The sequence below is a fragment of the Chelon labrosus genome, assembly GCF_963514085.1.
Source record: "Chelon labrosus genome assembly, chromosome: 16".
In the NCBI taxonomy this organism is placed as follows: domain Eukaryota; kingdom Metazoa; phylum Chordata; class Actinopteri; order Mugiliformes; family Mugilidae; genus Chelon; species Chelon labrosus.
The window spans coordinates 11,631,212-11,654,229 of NC_140349.1; the positions used below are offsets into that span (position 1 = coordinate 11,631,212).

Below are 23,018 nucleotides of genomic sequence, written 5' to 3' on the forward strand. Positions count from 1 at the left end.
CTTGTGACTTTTGCAGGACTCTGGCCAATTAATTAGATTAATTCAGTGGTAATTTGATATTAACTCTGCATAATTTTCCAATCTGTGGGTATGACGAGCTTAATAATATGACCCCAGATGACTCCTCACTGTTTTTAAGCATGACCACTATGGGAGGACTTCATTGTGGCTCTGTAGGAACCGAGTGACATCTTTAATATTGAATGTCTTGCACAGTATGTCCCTGATGTTAGCCATCTAATAAAGTTAAACTACCATAAACAACAAGGGGAACTGAGCTGACAGAATTTAGCGAAGGCTTGTTTTTCCCTTCCCTCTTCTTGCGGTCATCATTCTTCCCCAATCTCTTATTTGTATCCGCACGCTTTCCACATCTCCCCTTCAGACACGCTGCTTGATTGATTGACTGACAACCTGACCACTCCCTTTGAGATTTCCCTTTAATTGGTTTAATTGATCTTATTTAGTTTAAAAGGTTAATCAGCATGTTAATGAGGGGTGTCAGTGTGATAAGTTAGTTGATTAATTAGTGGAGTTTTTAACAAGCTTATGATTGATTGGCTACTTCCTGTCAGCTGCCAGTCATCTCCATTACTCTGTTGCACATTAGCAGAGAGGGCAGGCTGGATGGCTGGCTGGAGAATTTGACTTAAAATAACGTACTGCAGATTAACAACACAGGACTCCTCAGAAAATGCGTCTACACAAAACAGCAATTTGCTCTTTGACATAATGTTTTATTTTAGCCTTTGTTGATTCAAAAACAACATAAAACCAGCCAGTTAAACAATGGACATATTTGTAGTTTGTTATTTACTCTATATGTTACCATCCCTTCACTATATGTCATGAAATGCTTGTCAGCAGTGTCAGTATGAAGTGAAGCTGATCAATATTCTGACTGCAACATCTCCAGTCCCTCCACTGACACTGCTAAATGATTGATGATCTCCTATTGATTTCATATCTTGTGGAGCCACTTCCAGTGTATTCATGTACGTCGCAGGAGTCGTCGTATTATTTTTCATTTTATGCAGTTTGTTGCACTGCGTCTGCTGTACGCGGCCCCCTTCAGATTTACGCTTTAATTAGCATTTGTAGATTGTTCATCAACTCCACTTTATTATAAACAGTTCCACTTAATGATATTCCACCACTGCCCGGAAAAACCATATGTTGCTCTGGTTGGCTAATTTCTACTTCTCTCCAGGGGAATAAATTGTAATGACGAAGCCCTTGGGCAGGGTTAGCTGAGTTTAGTGGCAAACACTGTAGGAAAACAATTCCAAATTTGTCTTTGACAGACTAAATGAACAAATCTGCTTTGGCAGGGTTAGTTTAGTTTATAAGACGCTGCTACGGGACCTCAGAGGGACACATTTGGCTCTAGGTGCTGCCAGCTAGCCGGACAGACTGTTCTCCTAATGTGTGCTTGTGTGTGTGTGTTCGGGTAGGTTTGCGTGTATAAGGTCAGCCACTCAGCTCATAAAATCCTCCTCCTCCTCCTCCTGCCTAAATTATGAAGTTCTGAATTAATAATAATCTCCCTATGATTTGTATCCAAGTCCAAGAGAAGGGGCGCTGGGTTAGGGAGGCAGCAAAATATGAAAACCATTACAAAGGAATAACAGAGAAAAAGAGAGAGAGAGAGAGGAGGTGAAACAGTGAGGAGATCCAGAAAAGTGATTAAAAGAGAGCGAGCGATAAACTACCAGAGAGAGATGAAAGGGTTTAGAGGAACAAGTAATTTGGCAACATGGTTTGGTTAAATATTTAAGGATTAAAATTAAGAATTTTTAATGTCGAAAATCATAAATGGCTGTTAGAGAAAGTGTGTGCGTATGCATGTGTGTGTGTGTGTCTGTGTTCATGCTTTTTAGAGGAAAAGCCTTTTTTCATGAATGACTGTATTTAGCAACGCAAAGCCTGCAGCTCCTCCGCATGGCTAAACCAAATGTACTAAGTTAATTGTCCATTTGAATGCTTAATTGATGCTTCAAAATGATTCACAATGGCAGAAGGTTTTAAACATGCCATAGGCTTTATGTTGATAAACCTAATTTAAAAGCATTAACCATTTCAATTCAAATATCTCTCCTTAGGACAGAGTGCGCTTGTTAAAGGGAGGAATCATTTCTATTTACATACTTATTTTATTCACAATATTCCAGGCGGATTTTTTTATATTTAAAGGAATGAAGGAATGGAAAATAATTAGAACTGTGAGCGTTTTAAGTTAGTATTTTTTAATATATTCAAACATGTCTATGATTTTGTCGATATGTCACAAGTTATCTCTTTGCACTTTACTGACTCCAGCTAAATAAAAGCGCGGCCATTAAGTGGCCATTAGCATGTTTAATTGAAGCTCAGCAATTGTTCAGCTATGTCAACATCTCTGTGCAAGAGTAAATGCTTTTCACCTCAGGAACAAAATGCATTTAAACATATATAAGTGATTTCTGAGTGTGTTCTGAAACGCGCTATAGGGTCCTCGATGAAATCAGAGTTGATGGAGTTTCTCACCATGGGAGCCACTGTACGTGCATTTAATTATCCTTGTCCTCACAACATGCCATTTGGGGACTCTACCCAAGCTTTGCAAGTGTCTCGCCCAGGGATGATGGTATCATAAAACATTCAGCTTGTATATTTTCTATCTGTACTGTGGAGTGTAGGATAACACTCGACCATGTTCTGCCTAATTGTTCGTGATGTGATTTTATATAGCTGTTTTATAAATGTGTAGTTGTAGAGCTAAAGCTTATGTTTAATTTATTAGGTTTTATTCCTCCATAACACGACAGTTAATAGTGAAATACTTTGTTTTATTTGACCAACGATCCAAAATCCAAGGTAATAACTGTATTTTTATGTGTAACAGAGACAAGCATTAAATCTTTATATTTTAGAAGCCAGGAACAGCAAATATGTGTAGTTTTGCTCAAGAAAAGGAGGCTGGACACAATTGTCAGTGAAATCAATAGATAATAACTACGGGCGGAATCATGATATGTGGCAATCAGATTGTAAAGAAAATCACCTTACTGCTTGAACATTTGCTAAAAGCTGTAATAACAGTTCCAAATAAAAGGTCTTAAACTCAGTATCACCACATTTTGAGACTGAAAGGAAGGATTCAGGTTTCTGTGGCGCAAGTTCTAATATAACTTATAAACATTGTGTTAATTTACTAGTGCTATGTTGAGTTACAGCTTCTTTGAATGACACGTCGAATGACAAGCTGTGGTAAAATACAAAGTGATGCTCGTGAAGCCCATTATTCATTGGTGAGTTTGGTTTGAAAGTCAATCTTTCCAGATTTTGTATAACCTCTAAAAATAAAAATGACCATCTCTCCCTCAAAGGTAGAAACCGGTGAATCATGTTGCCAAATTAACTGAATGTCCACAGGAATAATATATGAGAACACAATTTTACAGTGAATTTACCCTTTAAATAGGTCACCATGTTCATTTTCGAGGTCATACTTTTACTCAAGGAAGGTATTCTCGCTGTGTAATTATTTATAAGTAGAAAGGCCATGACTAGTCAGCCACTGAGTCACATTTTCTCTCAGCTATTGCGCCACCTTTGAACTCATTCACCTAATGCTCACCCAGCCAGAAATGCACCAAATGCTAAATATGAGCGACAACTTTAGTAATCATCATGTGATGCACATGTAAATATTGGTAAAGAAACTGTTGTACAATGAAAATTTGTCCACAGACACTGCAAAGTTATATTTTTATTGTCAGATTCTGAGCCATTTCATCCCGTAGTATTTGGAAAGTCTCAAAAAAACAACCAAATGATTAGTTTAGCCCATTTGTGTTTACAGATAGTCTGCCAGGAATCAGCCTCTCAACCACTGGAAGTCTTGGATGCTCTTTGAAATGGAAATACTGTAACGGGTCCAAAACACTGGAAGCCATCTTGGAATGAGGGCTCCAGTTCTTTTTACAAACATGAAGGAGGCAGATCCAGGTTACTGTCTGACGGCTGCAGCGAAATTTGTTTTCTTGAGATGGCAAGAACAAGAACAAAGTTTGTTCTGGCCAAGTCATATATATTTCAAGAGAAACTCAAGAGCAGAACTCTTGGGAAGTCCTCATAAGGCCATTTGTGTGCCTTTGTATTCCTTGATGTATCAAAAAGGTTCTCTCACCGCCAAAAACGCTCAAAACGATCCATTTCTGACCAATCTTTCTGCCCAGATGATGTGTCGAGAATAAGCTCCCAAACAAGGGAGTGGGAGAGAGAATAAATTTCTCTGTTCTTGCAGAGTACTCACTGAGCTAATTTACCTGAATTAGCTAGCCAGCTAAGGGCAGTAATACACGAAGCTGTCTGTCAGGTGTTTACGATCAGTGAACCTAGTTATGCCAAAGCCAAAGGTTGGACCCCTGTTGACGGCTTTTCAGTCGATTCAGTCTGACACCTGGAGAGAAGAGAAACCTTCTCTTCAATGGTTTTATATGCTCATCTAATCTGAACATTCCATTTCTAGCCATTGGCAGTAGCCTTTTCAGCATGTTGAAGTGCAACTGTTTGGTCTAGGCAAAGACAGTGTGAGGCCATTTTACAGTGGGTATTTGTTGCTGCCGGTTCTTTGATATCGTTGATGTTTTGGTGTGTCCGTACCTCAAAACTGATCAAATCTGCCTGCCTTCTAAAGTGTTATGGCTTAGCCTGCAGTTAAACATCTAGTGAACAAAAATGGCATGCAGACTAGTGTTGTGCAGTAACACCATGCCTGCCTTTTTTCACTTCCAATAAGCTTCAGTTGCTTTGACATTTTGCCAGTCTGTTGTCTATTGTACAAGGAGTTAACACCTAGTCGATATCTGTTTGACTCTCTTGAGTTCAGCTAAGGATTTTGTACACATTTAAACTTCCAACTTTCATGGCTGGGATGAGAAATGAAAGTTACAAGCAATATAATGTGTTGCTTGTGGTGATGGGCAATTAGTAAAGTGCTCGAAATGTGCTTCAGAGTGGGTCGTTCATGGTGAGCTCATCATCATTTAGCTGGAAAACGTACAGGTAGAACCCGAATATTTCAGTCATTACATCTTATTAAACTGTTGCTGTGAGTGCACTCACAGAAGAAAATACTGAAGCAAAATAGCCACGGGCATGGACTGTTTGCAATCTAAGTAACTCCATTTTAATCATTTTGCCTTTTCCTTTGCCATATTGTTATTCTGCAAGTTTTCCTTCAAAATGTTTCTGGAACACACTGAAACAAACTTCCGTGGCCACCATCACACCAGCTATATCCCTGCAGTCTAATTGTCATTCATAAAGTTATCCATATCCAGTCAATCAGATTTTTACTCCTGTCGACGTTCAGTCAGTTAGCAGGTCAGTCAGCGAGCCCGCTAGTCGATTGAACGGTTGCCAGAGGTTCCATTTACTGAACACATTTTGGTCTGTGCAGTGAAAAATAACGTCTGGCACATCTCATAATGAACATTAACGTTACAGAAACTGAGGGTGGAGGGAACTTGGCAGTGCTGCAAAGTGAGGATGTAGAAGTTACCTGAAAACATGATGATTAAAAGCGCAATTTAACTTTGCCAGAATCTCAGTTTAAATCTCATTTTAAATGTGTGATCACTATTCAAAGCAAAAGTCTGCAGATAAACAGACAAAGGAGCAACCAGAATTAAAAGTTCCTGAGAGAATGTGATTCACAGAGAAGCTCATCTGGGAATCTAGACAGCATCACTGCTACAATATTCTCTTTTGAACACGAGAAATTGTTTTGAAATACATTGATTATTTTATAAAAATGAGTATTCACCAATCAGCCACAACATTAAAACCACTGAAAGGAGAAGTAAATAACATTGAACATTTTGTGACAATACAATATTCTGCTGGGAAACGTTTGTACCTGGCATTCATGTGGGTGTTACTTAGACATTTACCACCCACCTAGACCAGACCACACACCCCCACCCCATAGCAATGACACTCCTTGATGGCAGCAGCCATCCCCAGCAGGATGCAGCCTGACACAGGCACGCATACAAAAACAGTTTAGAAACAAAAAAACATGAAAAACAGCACAAGGTGTTCAGAATCAGAAAAGACTTTATTGCCAAGCATGTTTGTACATACAATGAATTTGCTTTGACCTGTGTTGACCTTGCTTCCAAATTTACTAGATCCCAAACTGATCAAGTATCTGTTGGATGCACTGGAACAAGTCTGATCCACAGAGGCCCACCCATAGGACCCAAAGGCCCCCATTAACAACATTCTGTTGCCAGACACCATAGGACACCCTCAGAAGGCCCATGTCCATTTTCTGATGAGTCACAACTGTTTTGGAGACCTACACAATATTAGGAAGGTGGTCATAATGTTCTGCCTGATCGGTGTATCTGTAATTCATATGTACTTATAGTTTGACACAAATTACTGAACATTCAAAGGAAAATCCTGTTGGCAAATGTTTACATTCCGAGGCCTAGTACGTCACTGATCATTATCATACATGTCTTTTAGATATGAACTCTATGTTGCAGCTGCCATTTGGGAATTATTTTAAGTAGGAAATAAAATCTACAAAGATTGGGATTGCAGATCACGTAAGCTCTTATTACACTTTTCTAATATTAACTGGATTGACATGTCTGCTCATCTCCTAATTGAGGATTAGCTCAAAGCAGAGCTGACTCTCTACAGATCTGTTCCAAAATTTCACAGCGTGTTTTTATATTTTCAGACATTAAACTCGACTACGTGTTCAGGGGTATCACACTGTGCTGCCTGGTGTGATTTGTAAGGTTTTGAATTGGCAGATTCCAATCACCCAATACAGGCTTCAAGCCAGCATTTTTATTTTAACAGTATCGCTGGGCGGCACATCAACTTTTAAGGTGTATCAGTATATTTTTTTAAAGAAGATGTTGGAAAATACAATTTAGTTTTTATCAATAGAGTTTGATGTGTTACATAACTCCTTTCTTCTGTAAACCTGTGCCAGTTTTGTGCTTCTCTTCCACACTACACACACAAACACAGATCCATTTTCCCTCTAATAAAATATAATTTTTCATTCATATAGGCTCTACTTAGGTGACTCCTTCTCCAGGTTGATATAAACCCACCATGATAGATAAAATCATGTGCTTACACTTTAGGTAGTTACATCCCCTTATTTTACAATTTTCAAACTGACTAGTTTTCAAACCCCACATCTTTTTCAGTGTGTTCACTGTAGTAACTGAATGGTGAATACCGATAGCCTGCATGTGAGGCATTTAGAAAACATCTGTAAATTGTAGCTCAAACCATATGATGCCACAGTGCGGCCCGTAGAAGGGTTCACCTGGAGCAGGCCAGCCCAATCAAATCTGCTGTTGCTCTCATAGTTCATTCAATCTCAATTACAAGCCTAAGTTAATATTTATGTCAAGTCTAAGGAGGCCGGCCTGCTTTGTAGTCTGCAGGAAAAGTCTGTCTGTGGCTTTGGAAATGATCCAGTTTGGTTTGTTTAAACTATGATGTATTTAATCCATAAAGGTGAAACTAGATGGAGCTGTTCCCAGGACACAATGGAGGGGGGAGTTTGGACTGACGGCTGTGTGTGACCTTCGGTGGTCATCCTGTTTGAATTCTAGGTGGCACCTCTGAATCAATAGGCTGATTCTGCATTCACAATTTTAAATGTTTAGAAAGCAGTTTCCCTACAGCATCAGCATAATGAAAATGTCCCAACGCCGCTCTGATTGCTATATTCTGTAGGGACTCCAACCCCCACCTGTAAAGACTGTTACTTTACACCTCAGAACCAAGACTACAAGGGGATTGTGTCTCCCCTTGTGGGTATTGCAGTGTAGTATAGAGTGCTTTGCATCTGTGACACGTTTCCTTCCTCAGACACTGCGTACAGACATAATTACTATGCACTACAGGCATACTTGATGGCCTGTTTGTTTACTTACTGCAAACCTTTAATTTTGCTGTTGAACGATGAGATAAAGACAGTGTCCTCGCTAGCTTCCTTTCCGCTGTTATTTACCATTGTTTACTCATTCATTAATGCTATGCGTTCAGTCCTTCCTCTTCTAATTCTGTCCTAATGCAGCACCAAGATCAAATCTTAAGCCATAGATGCAGTTTCATAACTGCTGAGGGTAACTTTGATTATATATTCTGTCCACGCTCTTCCCTCCATGGTGCTCTGCTCTAATGCCCAACCCTACACCCCTCAACACCTGGCTGTGAATGTGTGTGTGCCCTTGTGTGTGTGCTTCCAGTGTATCCATGCACTTGTGTTCCTGTTCACATGAAGGATTGTGCGCCCATGTGTCTGTATGTATCAGAGCCCTTCTCTGCTCTGTGTACTGTACGTCTCTGTGCATTTCCAAGTTTTGGTTTCTGCTTCCATTTCAAATTAATGAATCTGTCCGCTGTTGCTCGACGTGTTGTGGCAATGTGCGCGTATGTGCAGCTGAGTTTGTGCGTCTGCCTGAATCCCGGTGTATGTGCGTACGCCTGTTTCCCCCCGTTGTCTATGCGTGTGTCAGGTATGAACAATCTGTTTCCTTCCCTGCGGCACAAGCTACCAATCACATCCCTCCATCATCTCTCTTCATTACCTATTCATGAGTTTCTGTGTCTGCAGGGCTGTGATTGGCTCTTAATGAACAACTGACGGCATTATCAGTCAGCCAATGCTATGGCAACAAAATAAGTCAGTCAGTATAAAAGCAACACCAGTCAAACACCAGTACGGGAACATTATTCAACTCGAGCAGTGACACGGCGCGCCCCTTAGGGAGGCTGACATATTGGATGTTGTTGACTGCATGGTACCTCTGATATGACTCTCATAATGTCTCAAACTTACTCATGATCAAGTGCATACATCTTGAAATGCTAAGTGCTCTGGATAATTACAGCCAAGAAAAGGGAGAGCATTTAGCACAATATACAATTAGGTTTTGTGTAAATAAATCCCTCTGTCCTTTTCCTTGTCAGCCTCAGCTTAAAAGTCATTAGTCAAACTGAGTACAGGGACACGTCTTAGCCTCGGGGCGTCTATATGAGCTCATAAATCTATGAACTACCCCTTTATCATCTTTCATATTATCGTGGAAGCTTGTATTTTACCAGGGCAGACTTTCATTATTGACTTGGTGTTCTGCTGTTGGTATATCAAAAGGGCTGTTAGCTCTGAGATCAGTACTGTAAGGGCATCTGGAAAGGTAGAATTAATGCTGGCTATGTGCATAGAAGCACTTTGGCGATGTGGTCTGTGGTTATGGAAGAGTTCGTCAAATGTTGAGGATTTCTGGGGCACTGACAAGCATCTCCACCCGCTGAGATACTCACTAATTGCATATATTATGTAAATTCTGATTAAACCCACATACATGAAACACATATGCAACAAAGTGACTGGCTAATGTGACAGAGACAAATCATAAAATGCGCCTTTATATCTAACACATTGCTTTTTAATTGTAGGTTCTTGCTATGCATAAACATTAGCCACTACTCCAACCTTTCTTGCAGCATTTATTGTTTCATTTATGACTCATTAGTCGTTCACAACTACATCAAATCTTCATCGTATGTTGACTACAGTGAACTAATTCTGTTTCAGATTTGCCTCAACTCTTTCTCAAACCTAGACCAAGATGGATACCATTTTCTCATATCGACGCGTTATGTGAATCTGAGCACACAACAAAGACAGATTTTCAAATTCCTTCCATAATATTTCAGCCCTTAACCGAAATCGCATGTTACCGCAGTCAGAAGTAAATATTTGCTTTCCCTGTGTGGGCACATTAAGACACCAAAGAGGGGCCTCTAGCCCGAAAGCTGCTGGGTTCAATCAAAGTGCATGAGGCCTATCTGTTTGAATCACCTCCTTAGAGAACGTCTCCCTGCTCCACGCTACCAGTCTTATAAAATGTGAAACCCAGATGGTATTGTCGGTAACACGCCAGTACGACTAAACTAGGTGAGTCATAGATCTTGCTTGCTGCCTGGGGTAACAGGGTTAGTTTTGGTTTGAAAAATATCTACATCAGTCTTCAGGAGGTGCTTTTGCTTTAGTCTACTTCCATGTCTGATTTATTACTGTTGAACTTTTGCTTGGTTATTCCATTGCAACTTAAGTGCAGTTTTGCTAAATGAAAAATATTTTAGTTCACTAATGTGTTTTACTTAAATGCATCTGCCCTTCCATCTGTTGTCTGCAGCAGAGCTGCTGCTTTGTAGGCTGGAATATTAACATGGGCATTTTTAACTTTGATGCATATTCACGCGGGGCAGCTTTATGATGCATATTAACAGGGGCTTGATACAGTAAATGAATTTGCACAGACAAAAAACAAATTTGACTTTTAACTATTTTTGGCCCAGATTTCCAGACTTTGATCTATTTCACAGCTTCCCCTGCATATTCAAAGTAACAAGAGTCTGTCTGAATTCATGGCAACTAGGATATTTTCAACTAATTGTTTAATCCAATAAAGAGATTAATATTGAAATCATATGGTATATTGTTTTTTTTACATCTTTTTGTCCTATTTTGCTTTTGGCGCCAAGATTTTTAGACAAAACAACCTGATGTCAGAAAGATCCAAAGACACGTTACATCGGATTTTCTTGATGTCATGTCTGCAATGCAGTGGAATGGAAAATGTATTCTCTATTTCTTGCCAGCTATACTTTTACATAAATCTGTTGTTCTGTAATATTTATGAAATGACCTGAAAAGATTAGGATGAGCTGGGCTTGTATGAGTCACTGCTTTAAAATATCATAAATAAGATGCAGTGGAAAATCTAAGAGATAGCAGTTACTGTATCAGACAGCATGCATGTTCCTCGGTGGAAAACTATGACACTAGTGTCATGAATAATGAATTTCATTCTTTTGTGTAGGTGGATTTCTGTGAAGTTTTTGCATTTAGTTTGTGTGTGTATGGTGCTCAGAGGCTGCCATAACCAGCTGTGATATATGAGCTGCTGGGAGCAAACTCACTAATGACACAATTTATAACAGAAATTATTTGGGGATGTAAAGAAATGTCATGTTTGTTGGTGTATTAGTTTGACTTATTGATATATAATTGTAAAGCCTTTCCCGACATACAGCAATGAATATGATTTCCCTTTAGGAATTTTTTCCCTTATCTGATCGTAGGAGAGCCACAGAATTCATTAGCATTTATTGTGGCAAAACATCCACATTATACAGCTTACAAATTGTTGTCCAACTCTCTTCGTTTTCCAGCTACCACTTACCCAGATTCATGTTTCTGTACTGTAGTAGTGATACTTCTGCTTTAATGCTAGCTTGTCTAATTAGCCTGGCTTGTTACTAGTGACTAGCTTTTGGTCTGGACAAAACTCCACATGGATGAGGGAAAAGAGAGGGAGAACGACACAGTCGAACTTTTATGAACCGGGCCCTTCATGTTTTTTCCTTCACAGACCAGTCGATTAGCATGCTGCCAGGACAACAACATAAAACAATGTGGCCACTTCTTAGCACATAAATGTTGCCCTGTTTACAGACTGCAGTGTCGGTTTTATGCTGCAAGCTTTCTGTAGTGTTAGATTTCGAACACTTTCCAACAACTACGCAGTCACTTATGTTAAACACACACACACACACACACACGTTATAGACAAGTACGCTTCCCTTTAAAAGATCTGATACAGTCTGATTATTTTAAAAAATGCTTGCATTGGTCCTGATACCAATCGGTATGATCGGATGAGTACATCCCATGACCCTCTGCCCTCTGATGGGTGAGGTCATGTCATGGTGTCCACATGCACAGTATGTGGACAGTGAACTTGCTTCTAGTATCAACCAACCATGCATGGTTTACACTACAAGCAATATACAACAATCAGGTTTGCTACACAGACTTTTAATTGCCTCTTATTTCAAACACACACACAAACCATATAAATAAATAATAAATATATAAATAAAACAGGGCTCCCAGTTCTTGAAAGCCTTGCTTTGACTTGGTGCTAGTTACAAATTGAGCTGTAGCAAACTGTCAATGATGAGTTGAGTTCTATAGTATAGCCTTCAGCCATGGTTTGTTGCTTTCCCTTCCTGTCTCTGGGCAGACGTATTACATGATTCCTGGAGAATGTTAAACAACATCTCACTTGGACTTTAACAACATCTCTGAGTCCTTGTACTCTACTAATGATGAAGATACAAAGGTGAGAAGGTGGACGGTGGCAAATCTGCTCGCACAGCCTCTCTTCGACACAAGTCAGCTCGCAAATTATTTTAGTTGCACACACTCATCCCCACGGATATGGGTAGGTGACAAAAAGTACACATTTAATACCAAAATATAGCTTTAACTTTCAAGTTTTTTGAAGTAAATGAAGTCTTTGGTACCCTGTTTACTGGAGGTTTTCTGTCGAGCACACAGTACAATGAGAATGTGGTAAGTTGTAATAATATACAACACTGTGTGAAGTTAAAACATATTTTACCAGATTAATTAAGTACTTCGTATCATACCATATGTTCTTACTCGACTAATGTAATGTGGTGATTGGTATATTTTGCCTTGTTGCACATGCACACCATCGACTGTATATAAATATGGACAATGCGCCTTCCTTGTGTTGGCCAAACTGGTCCTGTTTTCCCGGGGATATGGGTGGTGTCAACTTGTGACTTTGGAGCCAGAGTCTGCGCTGTACGATCCGAGAGTGGAGCCACGCAGAGCCACGTTATCAAGGACCTCTTTACGAAGCGGTTGGCATGGCCACTTATAGTCATCATAATGTCCCATCCTGTTTCTAAAGGCGTCTAACTAAAACAAATCTTATCAGAAAAATGGACACCTGAGCATGCATTAGCATTATATTAGATACCTAAAATAACAGAAGCCATCCCTGAAAAAAAAAAAAAAGATCTGACGTGTATTTTAGTGTTTTAGTTTGGCCCATATCCCATCCACTAGCATGGAGGGGGTGGAGCTTATCACCTATACTGCAGCCAGTCACCAGGGGGAGCTCTAGTTGATTTGGCTTCACTTTTGAGGAGCAGTTCCTCATCCATCTTTACTTACAGCCTATGATGCATCAGTTTTTCCTCATTAAATCCATATGCTCACAAGTTAACGCCACAATACACAAATGGAGTTGATGTTCTGCTACTTAATATAAGATTAATTAGTAGATTAATTGATTTGGTAATATGTCAACCACTCACATATGTGCATGTACATAAGCGCTGTTCAGCATTAGCATAATTGTTGACATGAAATACACACGATGGAGCTCCACCATGTCAAACAGAACACCACTGATGCATGTGCATGTATGTAGTCCTTGTAAAACATTAGGATAATTGTAGCACATTAACTCATCTACCATTTGTCACCATTCAATGGATTAGTCAGGTCATTATGAAAACGACGTCTGTCAGACACTGTCAGACATTCATTAAAGCAATTTGTCACTGTACTTTGTCATTTGGGACAAGATATATTTGTCTGTTTCATTATTTATGTTGATAATGTATTCATTTATTTTGACAGAGTAGAGCAGAAAAAAATAAATAAATAAAAAAATCTAATCTGGAGGGAGTCAAATTGAGATTACCTCGGGGTGTTTTGCTTTTGTCATTAGAGCACAGATTCAAAAACCGCTCTCGCCCACTCACTCTGTCTGCCATACTCTATCTCTGGAACCATACATGCTGAGCTGTATTAACATACAGGCCCAACATTGCCCACCTTGTAGTGAAATAATGTCACCAATGTTGGAAAACAGAGCTCGCGCTGACAGGGATCCCTACGTCAGTTTGTCTCCTCTTGTCTTTGATTCACTCTGATTAAAGGAACCATCTATTTTCTAACGTGCCATTATCTGAATGCTTTGATTACAGAGCTGCATCATTGTCATTTTGATTAAAGCTGCAATTTCCTTTACCAGCTTTTGTTCGGAATATGATGGGGCTTCCAGAAAAACACCCTGACATCTGATGCATTTGTCTGAGCGACACAGAGAGAGTCAAATTAAGCTCCTCATGAACAGAAATGGTGCTACTGTTGAAATGTTTTTTTTCATTCAAACTTTCTTTCCTCTTTCTGCGCGTTTCTTTGTCTCTCCATGCTCCTCTTGCTGTCCACCATTTTTTTTTAATTTACTTTGCTTTTCGAACTTTCTTTTCCGCTACGCTCTTCTCTCTCCCAGCATTGTGAGGGAGAAGAATCTGCCATATTTTTTTAAAAAAAAATAAAAAAATAAAATAAAATCCTTTGCTAGGTCTAAGTTATTTCCACCTTATTCAATCTGTTCTCTGATTTTCCCTCTCTTTTTTCTGTATTCTGTTCTCCTCCGCAGTGAAGCGATCAGTAGATTTTAAATCACGGGGCGTTAAATTATTCCCTGGCAAAGACTCCAGCAACAAGTTTTCAATATGTGAGTTCACATCTTAATGTCCCTTTTGGCTAATGAACTAACATGTGATGGCTTGGTTTGGCTTGGATTGGCTTGTTTTTTTATTTTAATTTTTTTGCTTTTGTTTTGCTCGTGTCTCATAAAAAGGCTGTTATCTTCAACACTTTTGTGACTATTACTGGCAACACAGAAACATCTCCAGATAACCTATGGGGTCGTGAACATATGGCGATAAACTGCTAACATTTCGGATTGACGCACTAAAGTGTGACATTTCTTGATTCACAAATGTGTTGAAAGTGCCAGAGCCTTTGTAAGAGCGCTGCTTTTGCTTTCTGCTCGACTGCTGTGACTTTCCGTTGTTTGTGATGTTTCGTGTTTTGTGTTTGGGTCCTGCTGTCTTGCGTCTTCATTGCTTGCTTTGATATATCTAATCATGGCTTGTTTCTGATAAGCTTAATCATGGTTTGCTTTGGCTATGGTCGATCAGAGGATGTGAATCAGCTGTTCCAATATTGTTTACCACCCACTCTTGTATTTCTTCTTTCCTTATCCCTCTCTTCCGTTTTCTTCTCTTCTCTTCTTTTCTCACATGTTTTATATATATTTATACACAGGTCATTAGGGTTATCAGGGCAATTATTGAGTTTATAAAGGCATTCCTCTCTCACAGAGCCTGGAACTGCAAAATTATTAAAGAACATCTAAGGTATCTCTGCTGCTACATTGTGTCCCGGTTTATCTAAAACCCCTCACAGCTAGTGTAAAACCAGAATATCATTGTGGATTTATTACGAGGGCTGCAACCTTAATAAGTGTAAAAACTTACCTTTTGATTTACTGCCCTTCTTTTGGAACTACCACCGTTTCCTCTAACTTTCTGAAACACCCCCCTTTGTAATAATACGTCTGGCTCTCATGTCAGGCACCTTGGAGGGAGAGTGTAATGGTGTTAATGGTTCCTATGTCATCTGATTTATTATAAGGCAAAATTGGCCACATGAGTACTATTTGATTTCACTCAACCTTATTCAGCACTGACATTGGGAGAACATGCATAATAGGCATGGAGAGAAAAAAAGTAGAGATTATTAAAGATTTCAGTGCTCACTATAACCTCACACACTGTAGATTTATTTTATTTCCACATTCTGTTCTTTTTGACTTTATACTACTCCTCTGCACTTTCTTCCACCGTCTATATTTTCAGATGCTGTACATGCACCTCACACATTATGCACAAAGGTTATTTGTGCTACAGATTATGGTGATATTTATGCACATTTATGTGTGTTTTTTTTTCACCTTGTTTCATCACAAACAACACAGCGCACATATTCATCTCACTTGCACCTAAAGGTTCAAAAATACTCCACATGCATATGCACGTCTTTACACAAGGACATGTTTTTAAAAGAATCCTGCACATATGTGTTGGTGCAAGGGCACCGCATTAATAAACCACATGCTGTATAACGAAGAGACCTTGCTTGTTGTTAATTGGTTTGCATGCTTGGTAATGATGCATTTTTGAACGTCTCTGTTGTTTTGCTTGTTTTCCTTGTTTGCTAGTGTCTCTGTGATTGCGTTGCTTACATGTGAGTCTCTTAAACACTGTATGAGCTCATGGAAAAGTGATGGTCGAGCTAAGCGCAGCACCGAGGTATGGCGCTTCGCAGATTCATCAGGTTTTCCTGACTGTGCTGGAGAGTCATGGTGGAGGTTTGATTCTGCAGATGTGAATTTGTATGTTAATTAGTCTGGCTCTGATTGGTTCAGATGCTGATTTGCTCTGCTCTAAGTGGTTTAACTCTTCAGTGAAGCCCCGAAGTCTGTCTGTGTTCCCCGTCCGTTTGTGTTTCCGTAGATGTGGTTTTCTATTTGTGCACGCATGTGTGTGAGAGTGTGCATCGACTTTAGCGGGCTTTGTGTGTTCGAGTGTGTGCACACAGTACTGATACTGTAACCAGTCCCTCTGTTATAGTGTTAATAGTCCAGATGGTCAAATTAGCCGCTCCAACAAAGCAACAAACTATCTACTCGAACAAATGCACACACGTACACATACACACCAACCACCTGCTGGGTTTGTTGATACGGACAAAACATGTATATGCATGTTAGCCAGATAGTCCGGACACCCTGGGTAGGGAGGTGTCCGTGCGAAAGCAGAAATGGACAGTATTATCACACGGCCTGTGTTCGTCACACATAATTGGGTTCGCTGGCCTCTACATTTTTATTTAAGATAAAACAAACATCTACGTCATCAAGTTTCTTTAATATTTTAATGTAGAGTCAGAACAAACTATGTTTAATGGGAAAAAAAAAAACATTTCATTAAAACAACACATTAGTTAGTTGTTATTGAAAATCTAGCACTGATTAAAAAATAATCACTCAAAAAACAACATGGAAAATGAATAAACACTGACTTTAAGTGATTTGAATTTTTCAATCTGCTCAGTTTTCCCCCTTTGTTTAATAAAATATTAGTAATAATTGTGCAAAATGCCTTAGTTTGCAATGACTCATCGCTGCGGTGAGAATAACTTGCAGACAAACAGCAAAAGGTTGCATGACTGAAAAATAGTTTCAAATGGTGAAACTATGCAGGAAAGTTCACTTATTAATCATGATATTCTGTTTGTCAAACTTATATTAAAAACACAATGTTTTCAGCACCAGATTTAATTATCATGAGTTAAGTCAACAGATCACTGCCTCGCTGTAGGAATAAGTTAAATAGTAAACTACGCCACAGTACTAATTCATTTTAATATCAGTCTGTACATTTGAATATCAACACGCAGCATGCGGTGCATTGGTTGCTGTATAGCTGAAATAAATAAGCATGCTATAGGACAGTTTCTCCCTCTGGTGATATTGTACTGACACCAGCCATTAGGGAACAATGGCCGTCTGAGAAAACACACTTAAAAATGGCCTAATTTTACATTCACTGGTGTGAAAGAGAGATGCAGGAAACTCAAGGATTATTCAAATGATTGTACTCTCACCCTGATCTCAATAATGAATACGGGAGATGCTGTCATGTGAGTTTAAATAGGCCATCAATGGAGTGCACCTCATTAAGACACCGTTATTACGTACTGTTATTACTTTTGTTGTGAGCTGACCTAACAGAAATAGTGATAAATCCATATTAAGAAAACGTACCCCCCAAAAAAACAGCTTTAATGCAAAAACTGTTTTGAGTAAGTGAAAGTTTAAGAAAGCTTTTCAGTTGTGACTGACAGCTTTAGCTTTCTCAGAAAAGATTTTTTCCTTATTTTTTTTTTTGCTCGTCCATAAACACACACACTCACTGTCCGTTGCTCAAAGTTAACCCAGCGGCTCTGTTTTTTTTGAAAAATTCAAAAGTTATATAGAGAAAGAGGAGACTCTGAATGGTTGAGGTTTAAGGAAATAAAAGTTCAATACGGTGGTGCCTTTGAAAGAAAGCCAAGGGGGGAAAGAAAAAAAAAAGCCGTGGGGTTATTTATATGGAAAGAGAGGCGGGAGAGTCAGAGTGACAGGGAAAGATTAAGACGTCAAAAAGCAAAGAAAGAAGACAAACAGAAAAAATAGTAAAACAAAGTAAAGAAAGAATGAAAGGGGTGAGGAAATAAGAGCTGCATGCATGTACTACAGCGTTGCGTTAATTAAGAGACAGACCGAGTGGAGATGCGACCTGTCAGGTGCATGTTCGTCGTGATGTCGCACTCACTGAGTATTTGTGCACTTCTGTCTGTTGTCTTTGTTTTTACCTCTGTGATGTTTGGAGTGTTACTGTCAAGATTAGCTCTTGTGTTTCTGAGAGAATTAAGATTGTGTGTGGAGTGCTGTGTCGTCCCTGTCTGCCGACCTAACCGTCTGACCTGTCTGTTTGTCTATCCCCCGGTCTGTCTAACCTGTTTCCCTCTGCCTCTGAAGCAGTAACGTTGATTTGACAGTAGATGTCAAATCTTAATCTACTCCTTCATAAGAACAATTATGATATTTTTCTAGTTCCTAAGCATAAAAGGGAATGGGCTATTTAATGTGTTGCAGACAATTCAAATCCACCTTCATGTTCTGCAAATGAACTGCTTCATTTAAAGGAAGTGTCAGCCTGCTGAACCCAGTGGATTCAATGCTGCTTTACTGTAATCCTCTGTGTCTGTGTGTAACCTGTCTGTCCTGGATCTCCACCTGTCTATGTCTCTGTTTAGTAAATGAGGGTGGTGTGAGACAGGCATCTAACTCCTGCCCCGACCCAGGAGAACCGGAGAATGGAAAACGCCACGGCAGTGACTTCAGGTACAATTTGAACATACAAACAGGCTGGCAGCCATTTAGTTTAGTTTTCATTTACACATGAGTAGCGTTTTATTTTTATTTTTTTTAACATATTTCTCTGCATGTGATTGTGTGCCTGTGTTTCTGTGCAGCATTGGCAGTGTGGTGCAGTTCACTTGCGGAGAAGACTACGTACTTCAGGGCAGTAAAACAATCAGCTGCCAGAGAGTGGCAGAGGTCTTCGCAGCCTGGAGTGACCACCGACCTGTCTGCAAAGGTAAGAAATACATCTGTGTCCACACAAGCATTTGTATTACTGACACCACAGCAATGCAATTTGGTCGTTGCATGCGAAAGATACTCTCCAGGGGGCAGACATTTCAGTATGCAAATCTAGCATAAAGGGAGGACTTCATGAGAGCAGATACAGAGAGAGCTCACAACCTGGTGCAAACCATTCATAAGCCTCGAAAATTGAACAACCAGATCAGGAAGATGATACTCAGATTACCTCTACCAGAATGACTGGGAGGAAAAGGATGGGGAAGGCTATGAAGGGTTTATTATCCGAAGCATACAGTATCATGTGGAGGAAGTGTGATGCATGGACATGCATGATTTCCAGTGCCCCAGGGTTTCTAGTCTAGTGTTCACTGATGATGTGATAGAAGACAGAAGACTCTGGATGAATTCTGAAGTGTGTACTGTACTGTCAGCTCACAGTGCAGATGCACAATGACCCAAACCATACAGTGAAAGCAACTACTGTAGGAGTTTTCTTTTAAATTAACCAAGTAGAATATTTTCCGGTGACTGGACAGTCATGTGGCTGTATTTTCAATTTTTTTTTCCTTCACGTTCATTGTGAATAACCTCAAATCCAGAGAGTCTGCTGTTCTAAAAACGGTGCCAGTGTCCAACATATATGGCCTAAACTGTAGATGCAGAATAATAAGGCTCTAATCGGAGACCTGAAGGTAGGAAAACATTCAAACACAAATGTTTATGTGCGTTGCTTTATAAAATGTCGCCAGCAGGTTGCTTTGGCCTCTCTTCAGTGCGAATTTGTGTTGAACAAGGCTGAGTTTAGAGTGGAAAAAATCCCAATTCAGCTTCAAGCCGCTGGCAATAGAATTATGAAACAAAACACTCCATAATCCAATGTTTGCAGTGTAGCGGCTCACTAACATGCTACGGTTGTGCGCTTTCATCAGGGGAGCTATGATGGTGATTATTCGGGACCTAAAATTGCATAAACACAGTAGGTAAACACACTACTGCAAACAAGCACCAGGTTTGATCATTATTTCTCAATACAGCGTACAAATCAAATAACTAATTTGCAATACAGAAAATTGCACTGCAATTTTTTTTTTTTTTTTTTTATATATATGATGCAAGATATGTAATCTGCTCATAGTTATATTTACCAGATGAAGCCTGATTTTTTACACATTTCGCACATCCATTCTTTAGCGTCCTTTACTGGCAGCCTGGGACTTTCAGCATGCACACATGCACAGAAAGAGAGCGAGCGAGACGGAAAGAGAGGGCGTCCGTCATGTTAAATGCCAAAGTCATTTGTCATGTCTTCCTTCACTGGGCTTCAGAATGTGGCTGGAGACACATGCTTTAAAATAATGAAAAAAATGATATTTAGTGGGGCATGGGTTTGTGTATGTGTGTGTGTGGGGGTGTGTGTGTGTGTGTGTGGCGCATTTATGTGGCAGGGCAAGAAGGAATGAAAAGTATTTTAACGCCTAATTAATAACAACTTCAGTGAAAGATGTCACACCGACTTTCTACTCAAATTATCTCCAGACTCAATAAATCCATCGAAGAACATTTGCATACAAAGACCAAAACTGAGGGAGAGTAGCACCCAGGGAGCCCGAAGGGATTTGATGTCTTGCTCAGAGACACCTGAGCAGGACAGATGCTAGCCAGCTGTGGGTCCTGCACTCTTGCCCTCTGCTTTAAGGACACAGTCGAACCGCCTGGTTAGACTATAGCGAACCAGACACACAAGGGGACTGACCTTCATTAGGCTTTTGTTACCATGACAGCGCAGATCCTTGTAAGCAGTCAGGATATAACCCTGCCAAGATACTTAGAGTATGGCTGCCTCACTTTCCGGTTGGTTCCTGCCAGTCAACCTTATTATCTAACTCATTATCAGAGATATTACAGTGCTGATGCCTTTTCATAGGCTGTTTATTATTTTTAGTAGCTGTTAGGGGTCCATCATCTCTAAATACTTTATAATGAGCGATTAAATACAGCCACTCACATTAAGCTAATGAAGTCTTGCATTTACCTGCATGTAATGATGGGTTAAGGATCCCTAAAGCAAGACTGCCTGTGACATTAAAAGTCACTGGTCTTGTCCCCTGGAGGAGCGAATGGCTTAAAAGAATGACCTCTATCACTGAGGGACAGAGTCATCAGTCAGCGGGGATCCTTGCAAGAAAAGTAAGTGGACCGCGAAGCATATTCACTGTAACTTTATGAGGAGCAGGTGTGCATTATTAAAGCTCAGCTGAATTTGAAAATTATCCACCGGTATTCCCAACGTGAGCAAGTGCGAGCAACTTTTTTGACAAAGTGCACCATCCTGCTTTTTGGCTGTTGCTAAGTAACTAGTGATTCTGTGCTACGTGTTCTTTGAGAATTTCGCAATGGAGGGCACTGTTACTCCAGCATGGTCCCCTAATACAAGCTAATGCATAAATAACCTAAAAGGCAAACAGCAGGAACAACTATGCTTGACATTAGATGTTCGCGGTTTGTGACATAACCCCATAAATCTTCCTAAATGATCCACTCATGCTAGTTCAGACAGTTGTATTGTTGAAACCACTTGTCTGTTGCTCCACTCTTGCCGGTACTACTACATGTCATTGTTATGCTATATGTCTTACCACAGGGAAAGGCGTCCATATTCTTCATCCCTCAAATCCCAGAATAACAACACTGAGATTGCCTCAAGGGCAAGATACATGCAGCACTGTTTCATATCTCTTTGACAACAATGCTCAGGCTTTATTCGAGCTATGTGTCGGGACCACTCAAAAGAGAAACTAGGAAAGAAGAAGAAGAAAAAAACACAGTACTGTGCACCTGTTAACAATGCAGATCCACATTCAAAGCTTGAAATAGGGTAGTGTTTGGTAGAGGTGGCTTAACTGAAAAGAAAAGACTAAAATATACTGGAGACTGCCTCTCTATTATAAACCTATTCGCAAAAAAAAAAAAGAAAAAAAAAGTTTGCCCTCAGGGACATAAATCTAATATTGAAATTCTGAAAATAAAAATGCCTCGAAGCCAAGAGAGAACAGTTCATCTAAATAGTATTATCATCTAGATAACAGGCTGTGAATAGAATCAACTTTAGTGTTGTCTAGATGTGGGCTGTTGCTCTTATCATTATTTAATCTGCTTTATCTTCTACCTTATTTGGCAGACTCTCTCTTTTGCCAGTCAGCAACCAGAATATAATACTGAATTCAAGTAGACGTACATGCTAGGCTCACAATTGGACCGTTTTAATGCTGAATGCAAGTGCATGTGTGGCCACTTTATTCATGCAGTTCTGATGAAAAGAGGAACAAGAGGAGAGACTACATTGTTAGTGGGAAGATACGATATCAACAGGTGTAGTGATGATGGTCTTCAGTAAGGGCCGGTCTCTTCAGATACACCGATCAGCCACAACATTATGACCACTGACAGGATAAGTAAATAACATTGACCGTGACAATACAACGTTCTGCTTGGGAAACTTGGGACCTGGCATTCGTGCGGCTGTTACTTACACATGCACCACCCACCTAAACCAGACCCCCACCCCATAGCAATGACACTCCTTGGTGGCAGCAGCCATCCCCAGCAGAATGCAGTGTTGACCTGGCCTCCAAATTCCCAAGATCCCAAAGTGATCAAATATCTGTAGGATGCATTAGAAGCCTGATCCACAGAAGCCCCCTCCCCTCACCTCATAGGACCCAATGGCCCCCACTAACAACATTCTCTTGCCAGACACCACAGGACACCCTCAGAAGTCCCATGTCTATTCTCTGATGAGTCACAACTGTTTTGGAGGCACAAGGGAGACCTACACAATATTAGGAAGGTGGTCATAATGTTATGCCTGATCGGTATAATCAGTTGATGCCCTCTAAGAAAGAAACCAGAAAATGATTCCAACAACTCTTTAAATCCTTTTGCTTACAGCCTATAGTCCAGTCTTGTATTTCAACTCTGTCTCGCAAGAAAATCTATTTATTTTTTTATACTGCAATCATTCCT

General features: G+C 39.9%; 1 protein-coding gene across 1 annotated transcript in view; it reads left to right on the forward strand.

The window, feature by feature from the left end:
- Window positions 1-23,018, forward strand: part of csmd3b (CUB and Sushi multiple domains 3b) — a gene marked incomplete at its 5' end in the record, with an annotated part of 336,937 nt that overhangs the window by 201,537 nt on the left and 112,382 nt on the right. The window contains 3 exons of the mRNA XM_084563441.1: window positions 14,373-14,450; window positions 18,644-18,731; window positions 18,863-18,987. Coding sequence (XP_084419567.1) covers window positions 14,373-14,450; window positions 18,644-18,731; window positions 18,863-18,987 — 291 coding nt within the window. The remainder of the gene's footprint in view (window positions 1-14,372; window positions 14,451-18,643; window positions 18,732-18,862; window positions 18,988-23,018) is intronic.